This window comes from Callorhinus ursinus, unplaced genomic scaffold (assembly GCF_003265705.2).
Source record: "Callorhinus ursinus isolate GAN/ISIS: 27379988/994484 unplaced genomic scaffold, GSC_fseal_2.0 scaffold69, whole genome shotgun sequence".
Classification (NCBI taxonomy): domain Eukaryota; kingdom Metazoa; phylum Chordata; class Mammalia; order Carnivora; family Otariidae; genus Callorhinus; species Callorhinus ursinus.
Genome location: NW_027397131.1, coordinates 2,637,894 through 2,649,448, shown reverse-complemented (window position 1 = coordinate 2,649,448; position 11,555 = coordinate 2,637,894). Strand labels below are relative to the sequence as shown.

At 42.7% G+C, this 11,555-nt stretch overlaps 1 protein-coding gene across 1 annotated transcript in view; it reads left to right on the top strand.

Moving 5' to 3' along the window:
• Window positions 1-6,559: 6,559 nt before the first annotated feature.
• ARID5B (AT-rich interaction domain 5B) overlaps window positions 6,560-11,555 on the top strand; it is a 177,122-nt gene continuing 172,126 nt past the window's right edge. The window contains exons 1-2 of the mRNA XM_025850160.2: window positions 6,560-6,866; window positions 7,294-7,548. Of these exons, the coding sequence (XP_025705945.1) occupies window positions 6,846-6,866; window positions 7,294-7,548 (276 nt within the window). The 5' untranslated portion in view covers window positions 6,560-6,845. The remainder of the gene's footprint in view (window positions 6,867-7,293; window positions 7,549-11,555) is intronic.

Sequence of the window (11,555 nt, the reverse complement as noted above, 5' to 3'; positions counted from 1 at the left end):
TGGAAAAGACCTATGTCCCATCTCAAGGAGTCAGGCAAGAGTTCCCTCTTACTCAGACTTTTTGTTTTATTCAGGCTTTCAGCTGACTGGATGAGGCCCACCCACATGGGGTTTGGGGGGGAAGGTGGGCAATCTGTTTTACCCAGTCCACTGATTCAAATATTAATATCATCCAAAAAATCCTCACAGACACATCTAGAATAACATTTGACCAAATATTTGGGCACCCCATGACCCAGATTGATATATAAATATAACCATCACAATCTGCAATATTAACATTTTTCTCCATCATTTTCTTAAGTCTAAACAATCAACAAAACAATAAATCAAGCTCTGATTTGTAATGTTTGCTGAGTTCCATGGTCTAAATACTCCCACCACAGACAATTTCAAGCCACCAACATGCCAATGAATACGGATCGGGAAGAGAACTCTCAGTAACACACCATCTTATAGTATAGCGACCATAAAAATATAAAAGCTAAAAATAACCTCAAGAGTATATAGATAAGAGTAAAATGTAGTAAAATAATTAAAAAGTGGTGAGTTTTGAGTAGGTATTACCTTTGTTTTTAATACAATACTTACTTGTGAGTTCATGTCATTTACTGTTTAATAATAGAGATGTTTATTAGCCAGCTTGCAAAATTCCGGAAAGTATAACAATCAGTTCTGGTGAGTAAGTAATAGTTGGTTCCAGCACACCTTGAGAATAGAATTGTGCAAGCCCTGAGTAAGGTTCGTACTGGTCCCCTGCCTTCTTCCTGAAAAGGCTGACCAATTTCATTTTGGCCAAAGCTTACTGAAGACAAGAACAGAAACAATCTCACTATTCTTCTTGGTATTATTTTTTCCTCTGAAGTACTCAGATCTCTTTACACCCTGAGTGAATTACTACATTTACATATTTCAACCTGTAATAGCAAGTCATAAAATTATCAGTTTGTGGCATGGCAAAATGTAGGTGGAGGCAACCAAGGGACTTGCTGGCGCTTCCGTGGGTTTGGTGGATGGCCTAGCACAGGGGGCAGCTAATCCACAGACGACCAGTCTGGATAATTCTGCCACAATCATCTGAGAAATCCTGACAAAGCCAGAATTAGGGTTTGAGTCCTGCAGATAATTATAGCCATGGACAGGGAAACATAGGAAATCAGTGAAGAATGGTCCCCTTGACTTTCAGTCTAATGATTTACCTACCATACCCACTCTGCTTCTAAATAATGAGTTGCTTAATGCTTGTCAAGTAATTTTAAGTTATAAATCACCAAATACAAGGCATCATTAACGTCCATTTGAAAGTGCACAGAGAAATTTTTAGTAGGCAGTATATGAGGCCCCCAGTGGAACCAAGACTCCATGTCTATACATTTTCTTGTCTTCTTTTTTTAAAAATCAGGTATAGCAAGATGTTTTAACAAACCTCAGATGACTGGGATCTCTGGTTTTAGAATGATCTAAGCTGTCCCCAGCAATACCAGGCTGAGGGGCATTTGATTAAATTCTTTATTAATATGAGGATCACAAATGAAGCTGAAGAATAAGGAGCCTGGAAGTTACACCACCCGTTCACCACCTGAGATGAAATGGTGTTGTCATCCCAGTAGAGGAAGAAGGTCACAATTTAGTCAAATGTCATATGTACATACAATTTTTAAAAAGTGCATACAATTTAAAAAAAGAAGAAATGAAGCTTATTTATTTCTAAACTAAATAACCCATAAATATCAAGGCATTTGAAGGCAATGAATTGTTAAAATTACGAGGGGTTTGGTGTATCTGTGATCAGGGTGAGGGAATGAGACTTGGCTTTCATTGACAAACAAATTTAGAAAAATAGGTTCAGCATTGCTACTATAACTGGAAATGGCTTGGACAAATTTAATCCAACTTCCCTGAGAATACCTAATTAATCTCAGGCCCGGGAGGAAAATCAGGATTAAGATAGGAAGTCTCCATTTGTACTAAGGGCAGAGGAACTGGGGGCCTCCGTGTCCACAAAGGGCATCACATGACCCCTCCCTGGGGGATCTTCTCAGAGCGCGTCGCTTCTCTCTTGGCTTTGGCCTCAAGTCCATGAGAAATGTGTACCCGGCTACCTACCTTACCGCCTGACCTGAGTTGGAGACCCACGCCCACCACAGCCCAGGAGACAAGCGACAAATACGAGCCCCATATTTAAGATGTAGCTCAACCCTTGACCACTAGAGGTCTCCTGGAAAGCAATGACCCGTATAACCCGGTTTATCTTCCTTCAAACCAATAGACTTGTTGCACTAAGACTTGGCGAGCCTGCTCTGCTGGAGGCCGCCTTATTAATAACGCCACCCACCCCCACCGCTGAGTACGGCGCCAGGCTAGGAAGGGGGAGGGGACTAGGCGGTGGCTGACCCTCAGACAGTGCTGGTTTTTCGATCCACGAATCAGTCTGCAGGCTCCGGGGCTACCCCCTCGAACCCCACTTCCTAACAAGCAAGACGGGAGAGCCCCTAACTCAAGGTCCCCAGGTGGGCAACGCGGAGTCCCACAGACTTCCAACCAGCGATGGGCTAGTCAACGGACCAACGTGCAGAATCACCTAGCATCAGGTCCACCAACAGGCCAGGATCCACCCCCCCTCCCCGGGTTTCGCCCCCACTCATTCCTCCCCCCTCCCCCCACTTCATCTCCTCCCTTTGCCTCCCGATCGCCAAAGTGGCCCGAGTTTAGCCGGTGGAAGGAGATTAGGGAACCTTTCACCGTCCCTGTTCTGATCCATGCGGTATTTTCTGCAAAAATTAGCGGCTTCTAGCTGGAAGAGGAAAGGAAAAAGGAGCGGGGAGACGAGGGGGAGCAAGAAAGGAAACAGCCAGGTTGAATTCCCAGTCTTTATCAAGCAGTTCGCTCACCAGTGAAAGAAAGCTGCAGTGGCAGATTCGAGCCACATGCGGTAGTGTGTAGCAATTAGTAGATAAAATGCTGACTAAAGTGCTAAAACATGAAGTATTATTGTAGCCAAGGTCAAAAATGCTTCAGTTGTCTTTTGCAATTTGGGGGAGGGGGAGGCCCAGAGGTGCGCAGAGAGGTTTGAATTTTCGAAATGGTTGCCTTCTTTCTTCAAACTGTACTTTTTTTTTTTTATGATCCTGTTTATTATAGCCCAAGCTGCCTAATTATGTCACTGCTGGTTTTTGCAACTAACTTAATCCTCCTGATCCTTTATGAAACGATTCACAGGCACTGAAAAAATGTGTCTACTGCTTCCCCACCCCCTTGAGGGGGTGAGAATGATTTTTTTTAATTTTTTTACCTTTTAAATAAACCAAATAAGACTGAGAGTTGGATTTGGGGCTAGCAAAGCAGCAGGAATATAGATGCGTGGGTATAGGGTCCTGTGTTTCAGTGTAAGAGAGAGCCCAGAAAATAGTGGGTCATATAAACCTATACTGCTTTCTTTCCCACTCCTCTTTTATACACAGTGAGTCCCAGCTACAAGCTTTTTTATAGATAAATAAAGCAGTTGCTTTCATGATTATAACTGTCCTGGATGGATTGTGTTCTTACAACATTCGATCTGTTTATGAGTATTTACTTTACATTAGCCCAAGGACCCTGCACTGCGGGAGTTTGTCTCTATTCCCCTGGGTGTCGGTGTCTCAAGTCTTACATCTGCTCTGTGATTGATGGAGCCTTGAATCCACGTTATTACTCTCTCACAAGCAGAAATCAAACAGGCTATTAACTACATTACTTCAAAGAACTGTTTCAATACAATCTCCTTATCTTAATTGAAACTTTCTTTGTATGGATATTTGCTACACAATTTACAGGTGCCTATCAAGCATCATATTAAAGAGGTAAAATAGATGATATTTTTTGTTTTTGTTTTGATTTTTTTTTTGTAAACACACACCATTGTGATCTGTGATTTTAAAAGCCATTTACAGGATTGGACCAGAGGTTTGATTTATTAGATTTTATTATGTTCATGGGGGGTGGTTGTGGTGGTGCTGCAAAAAGAGAGGGAAGATACCCCTGTGATCCAGTTTTGAAATTTAGCATTCATCTGATTACAAGACTGCAGATATTCAAAAATATTCAGACCTAGATCCCTGCAATTGTTAACATCTGAAAAACCTTATCGGGAGTTTACAAAAAGAGAGATTACACAGCATGCAGCCTAGTTCATCGCCTACCTTGAAGAGATATAGAAGCAGGGTTTCTAATTAGATGAAGTCCCTCACAGACACTTAAAGACTTACAGCACCAAAACCAGCAGAAGTTGCTTGGATGCTCTAAAGAGCTGTGTATTTTTTAAGAGAGAGATTTAATATACAATCCAGGGATACCCTCAGGCATTCTGTTGAGGTTTCCTGCATAAATGCTGCTGCATTGGTCATACAGGAAACTGACTCAGAGTCGATCTCAAATATGATCTTGTCAAAATACTGCAACTCAAGTTTTTAAATATAGGATGTCTTGAACTGGATGTATATATTTACGCTAACAGGACAGAGACTAACTGAAGACTTAGGCATCTCTCCTGTATTTAAAAAAAATACGTAAAATGCCCTTCAGTGAAGTCCATTCATATGTAAAAAGATGAACAAAATGGGTTATTCTAATCAAACGTATGCAGTATGCATCATAAAGTTAAAAAGAGAGAGAGAAAGCACGAGAGAGCTGTAATTTCTCTTTGTAACCCATGTTTATAAAATAGAAAGATCAGATGAAATTTCAAGGAAGATAATTAAAGAGTGATGTGCAAGTCATAATTTGGCTAATGCAAAGATGGGAGACTGAATTGTTACATTGTCCTCCTTCATTGTGCAGGGTTGTGATATTACTTTAAATTATTAAAATAGTTTTCATCTTTAAGAATACCGGCTCTTTGGCATGGGCTTTTATTACTTATTGTAATTGGAGGATCTGCCATTTTCTTTCGTTTATCTCTGTGTGTATAGAAACGAGATAGATCTTGCCTTTTATTACTTCCCCATGTTCTGAATCAAAAATGTGGTTTAGATAATGTTAAGTGCCCTAATTCTTACTGCAGCGGACGCAGACGTTATGAGAAGGCATAAAAATACACACAGAGGGTCTTTCCACCTCAAGTCACTGAATATGAGGCATTTGTGCTCTGCCGGGTGTATTAACTTCAGCCATGTGAATATAATTTTCATTAAAGTAATCCTGTTTCAACTAGATGCTGTGACTAGAGGTGAAACGTTGCGAAAGCGTTAAAAATAGCTTACTAGCAATTTCAACATCCTGTAATTTTATCACAGATCAAGTTTCAACTGTCATACTATACAGACCTTATTCCCCATATAGTACATGTTTACTTTTTTAGCATGCCAGACCCACTTTAGAAAGACTGGTGCCAATATAATAAAATCGGGGGGGGGGCGGGAGGTGCTGGAAGGAGTGGGAGGAGAACGGGGAAGGGGGTGGGGAGCGTGGGGGAAGCGAGTACACCATTTTACATCAACACTGCGAAAATGCAATCTAGCCTGGCGGAGGACGGGCAGCTGGGTCGGAGCGAGCGAGGGCTTTGCAGTCTCTGCCTGTTCCTTGTTCTGTCGCTCTTAAGTTTCTCTGTGTTTGCATAATAGCCGTGCATGCAAACCTCGCAATGCTCCAGGGCTCCAGAACAATAAATATACACATTTAAAACCTTTATTGTCTTACGGTTCATGCCCCTGGTTTTCAACAGCTTAATTTCTGGTTGTATTTAACTAGTTTGCAAATGGATTTTTTCAGTTTCAAACTATTATTGAGGAAGCTCCCCTCCCTTTTTTGGCGGGGGAGGGGATGGGGGTGGGGTAGGAGTCGGTATATTATTCCTGTAGCGCTGGGTTATATAAACACATTATCATTTGAGAGCGCCCTTGGCGTCCATCAGCATTGTAAACACGTACTAGTGTATATACTTCAAAATTAAAGAATGCACACGCAGAACCGGGAGCCTGAATTCATATTCCGAGCAGACTCGCTGCTCGCATTTATTGATTTATCATGCATCGTTTATTGTTCCAGTCCCTAAATGCAGTCGCTGTCCGTTCAATATTGTTTGCAAAATCCTGAGATGTGTGTGCACTGCTCACTTGTCTTTCTGTTTTTTTTTTTTGCCGAGTATTTTTTGCGAAGCGAACAAATGCATTAATATTTATATGTTTATATAATCGATAACCCACTTTTCCCTTCCATGTAAATAGGCATCAAAATATAATTTAACAGATTAGTTCTCGAAAACATGGCAGTGAGGAAGCGTAATTTAACTATCAAACAAATCTACATGTCTAATAACAGCAAATCTGCTAAGGAGCATTAGAAAGAGGAGCAGCGCCCCGGAATCTCTGCAGGAAATGTTCTTTATATTAGACATATACAAGCAGGTCCTGTCAGATGCACAGCGGAGCTCGCTAGCTCTCGTCTCTTCCAAAAATCTCATTAGACGACACCCCTAGACAAGGGAGATTGGGAAGAGGGAGATCTCATCTTCACACAGTTTTAGGGTGGATTTTATTTTTACAAACCGTCCTATATGTTTTTTGCCTTGATCCATCCGCTTCCCGCCGAGATCGGACGGAACCTTCCTTCCGATTATGAATTTGATCATCCCACATTTGGAAGGAAACCAACACAGTTTTGACAGGAGCTGAAAATTGAGTCGTCAGAGAAATATTAGGACATATTTTCAATCATTTTGGTGCCGAAGGGGAGGCAAGAGCTCAGTTTTATATTGAGACATTACGCCAGCTGAAGGCAGAGAATGTTTTTCCCTGCCAGGACCTGATGCAATCCATTCAAGCCAACAAGTTTGGAGAGAATGTTGAGTTCAATCAATTCAGAACGTCGAGATGGAGCCCAACTCACTCCAGGTATTTCGCTCTCCTCCGCTCCTCCGATCCCGGCACCCCCCGGCACCCCCCAGCCCCCCAGCTCACCCACACCTCTGCACCCACCCACACCCCCCACAAACTTTTCACCAAACTTTTACCCTCTGCATCCCCCAAAATCATTTTTATTGTTTAAAAAAATCCCTGCACTGATCATACATACATAATGTAATTTTACCGCCTCAGATGGAGAAGTAGGGAGAGGTGGCGGTGGGGGTGCCCGGAGTTTTTTTTTTTTTTTTTTAAGGGAAGCAGAAAATTTGTGGGCTCTATTATTTTTCCACCCAGCTTTATATCTGTTGGCTCTTCTGTATTAAGAGTGTGGATGTCTGTGTGTAAATGTGTCTGGGAATAGATGTTTGTGCTCTGATGGCTACGTTATTTATTTGGTGCTTTTTTTCCCCTGCAGTGGGTCGGCTCACCGTGTGGCTTGCACGGACCTTACATTTTCTACAAGGCTTTTCAATTCCACCTTGAAGGCAAACCAAGAATTTTGTCCCTTGGCGACTTTTTCTTTGTAAGATGTACGCCAAAGGATCCGATTTGCATAGCGGAGCTCCAGCTGTTGTGGGAAGAGAGGACCAGCCGGCAACTTTTATCCAGCTCTAAACTTTATTTCCTCCCAGAAGACACTCCCCAGGGCAGAAATAGCGACCATGGCGAGGTGGTAAACTTATATCTCCCTCTCTTCTTTCTTTATTATCCCCCCCCCCCCAAGTAATGCTTATTACAGGGCAAGCTTGAAAATACTGTATTCACTTCTGCAGGCGAGCAGGATCGACTCCTTTTTTAAAGGGGTAGCGCCACTAGCTGGGGCTCGAGTATTTTGCCATTGTCAGAGTTTGGCTGTCAGCTTTACAAAGAGGATCCAACTGCTGATTTTAGTCAAGATCAAATAACTTGTTCGAGAAGGGTTTTGTTCAAGGATGTGTGTGTGTGTGTGTGTGTGTGTGTGTGTGTGTGTGTGTGTGAGTGTGTGAGAGGGGGGAGAGAGAGATCGTTCGCTCTCTTGCTACTGCGCTTGAACATCACATGCTTTTTATATTTTTTTGCCTTTTGAAAATTTTACCTTCGCGTCTGGCTCGGTCGGGGCTGGGTGGATTTCTTTCGGTGGGTTTCGATATTGTTCACTTTTTTTTTAAGTAAGTATTTGATATGTTTAAGAGGGCGGAAATTACGAAATGGAGTCAGAGTGAGATCAAAAGCTATTGAGTTGGCAAAGACGTGTTGAATAAAGTGATAAATGACAGGTACTGGAATAATACATTCAAATAACTTGCAGATCTGCCCGGGCGGATTTCAAAGCGGTCGTGTAACCGGCACAAACACGTTAAGCATTAACAACTATCTCTCACCCCCACCCCCCCCCCCCCCACCCCGGACAAGCCATTTGATGTTCTAGTTTTCAATTACTCCACGCAAAGTGGACGTCTTCCAGCGCGATCTTTGGGGATGTGTGGGACCGGGACGGGGGAGGGAAGGCAGAGGGGTGTGTGCTCGCCCACTGGCCCTGCGGGTCCGGCGGCCTCCGTGCCCAGACGGCGCTCCCGGGGAGGGTGGGGAGGGACCCAGCTTCGCCGGCACGTTTCTGGGCGGCCGCGGGGGCGCTAGCCGCGCTCCCGGGAGGACGCCCGAGGTGAGCTGCTGTCACCGGGCGCCGGAGCGGCCGCCTCCCTTCGGCTCTGTCATTTCATGTGTGACCGCAGTTCTGCGGGCTCCCCTCGTCAGCTGACCGACCTCAGCGCCGTGATACCCACCGGGGGAACTATTTTGGGGAGGCTGTGCCCTCGGTGCGGTGGGAGGGAGGGCGCGCGGCCGCCTGGCAAGGCTTTGTGTTGCCCGAGCGAGAGCAGGGTGATCAAACTGAGACTTTTGAGGGCAGCTAGCTCTGTGCCAGGCCCTCGAGCTTTCGAGGTAGATGTAAGGATCTTTTTGTTAAATGAATGGTTCCCGGTTTAACTCATCCCGGAGCGTGGAGCTGCTTGCCAGTCCTTCCACAATTCCTTGGTCTGATGGAGTTGATTGTACTTTTGGCATCGCCAGTTCACTCCCTCTCCCAGGATCGAATTACCCATCAGTGGTCTATGCGGGTTAATTACTGGAGTTCGTCAAAACCTTCGCCCTGAGATCTGCCTCTTCGGAAATAAGCCCCGCCCTCCTCCCCGAACGTTTCCCCCCCCTCCCCCGCCAGCTTTGGGTTTTAAAGGTTCGTACTTCCAGACGTCTGCCTGCAATTTTACAAAGGTGTTTGGAAATACTGGGAAAAAAATCCTGCAACCTACCAACAGGTTGAGCTCTTTCCCCCTCCCAAGGTCTAGCTCGGCCCCCTCCCCCGACCCAACTTTCCTACGCAGCTGTCTTCCTCCCCTCCCCCTCCTGATTTCTTATTATTTGCTTTTCAAATTTATTACTTCAACATGGCCTGTGATCTGGAAAAGGGAAGGATTAAATATCCAGAAAAGAGCTGGTGCCTAATAGACTTCTGACTAAACCCAGAAGGAAATTATTCAGTGTTTTATGAGATATTTTGTGGTCACTCTCCTCTTTCTTTTTTTTTAATTGAAATTGAAATATTTTTAAAGACCCCGAGTTGACCCTACTTGGTCCAGTTTTAATTTCTGTTGGTGTAATTAAATAGTGAATTCTGATTTAAGAATAAAAACAGTATTAGCCGAAGGTTGCGTCTGTTAGAACTGCTGATAATGAATAGATGCACAGTATTTTTAAATAAACGATTTTAAAAAATTGTTCATTAAGGGGAAATGAAAGCGAACCGTTGTAATGATCTGTGCATTTTGTCACTGCTATATGAGCCATACCTAAGAAAATTAATCTTGCCATTTAAAAGTAAACTCTAGGGGGTTTGGGGAGGGAGATGGCTCTATTTATAATCCTCAGCTGCATATACATCGTCTAATATTATGCATGATTTGTTTTTTAATGCTAACACGGCTGGTAATTAGCTGTATGATTATACTTGTATATTTCATTAGGACTTTGGCTGATGTCATTGTGAATTATTCAGCCATATTAAAACAATTTTCAATTGAGATAATGACACGCCTCAAAATTATGCAAATGCAGGCTGCATTGTGCAAAATAATTATGACAAATGTAAAGCAGGTAGAAAGTTTCCCAATGCAGATCGCTTTTCCACCCTGGTGATGTCATTTCCCCCCCTGGCCTAAGTTAGTCATTCATTAGCTGAATAGCAGCCCCAGTCTCCTCTGGAGGAGAGCCGACAGAAACCAGCATTTACTGCAGGCACCTAGAGGGGGCAACAGGGTCCTCTCATTAAGAAATTTGCTTTGTTTTCACTTACTCCATTAACTTGTTTATATACAGTGAAATGATTTTTGTTATTGATTTTAAATAGTTTGGAATGATGCATTTGCCATTTGCAAAGTGTAACTGAAAGAGAAAGGTTTCTTGGTGATGTGCACTGTTACTTGGAGAAAATGTTCAGCACATTTAATCAGCCAGTACAGTTTATTTTAAGTAACCAAATGGAGGTTAATAATTTCTTGATTGAGCTGACATCAGCATCCATTTCAAAAGGACAGCCAGGACTCAGTATGCTTTTTTGGTTTAAGAGAACCATTCTGTCTATTTATGATTTCTTGAAATGTAAAGACGTCAGTTCTAAAAGCAGGAAGATTATCATTGTGCGAGATTAGAAATAGCGTCCCTGTGTGGTTTGCTATCTGCAGAGGGCCTTTTTGGGGAATATTTTATTGATCCTTGCAATAATTGTATGAGGCTGGATAAGGCAGGACTTTGTATGCCATTTTATAGATGGAGACAGAGGCTTAGAGAAATTATGTGGTTTGTCAAAGGTCACCAGGCCAGAACCCAGGCCTTCCTAAGCTTTAGGATTGTTTTTTTTTTCCCCTCCGCACTGAATCCTACCCTTGACACCAGAGTTTTAATGCATCATATTATATTCTAGAAGTATGCACTAATGTGGGCTGGTCCTTGTTCATTTTAGAATTATGACTAGTCAATCCGTTTTGCCAAAGGTCACTGGATTTTAGGTAGCAGAAGCATTCTTATTCTATAAAGTTGAGCTGATTCGAGCTAGTGGTATCTAACAAGAACAGTTGCATTTTAATGCCATTATTAATAATCATTAACAATTTATTATTAGTTATAATAACTATGATAATGACTTAACTGCTGCCTTCACATACTTCCAGTGCTGGCAACTGGTGTAGAGGAAAAGCGGTTCAGAAAGAGTTACATCTTGATTCTGCAACTTAGTATTTGTTCGACCTTGAACCAGCATAAACACTCAGCCTCAGTTTCTTCAGCAGCAAAATGGGGACAATAATGAGGCAGGCTGTGGATTGTGAATATCAAGAGGCATTGTATGGGCAAAAGTACTTCAAAAACAGTACAGTCCTTAAATAAATAGGGATGATTGTGGTGATAAAGAGGGATGATTGTGGTGACCTTTATTCTAGATATGATTAATTTATAAACAATAAGCAGGATAACTTTTATGCCTGTGTGGAGGTTCCCAGGCCTAATCATGATACTGTCTTAAATTACCATGAAAGTGAATAGCAGAGCCATATACAAGGAGTTAAGTGTCTTTAGTAATTACCCACAATTGCCACATTCAGCCACTGCCTCTTCAGAGGAGGAAAATGGCAAAGTAGGCGGGTAATT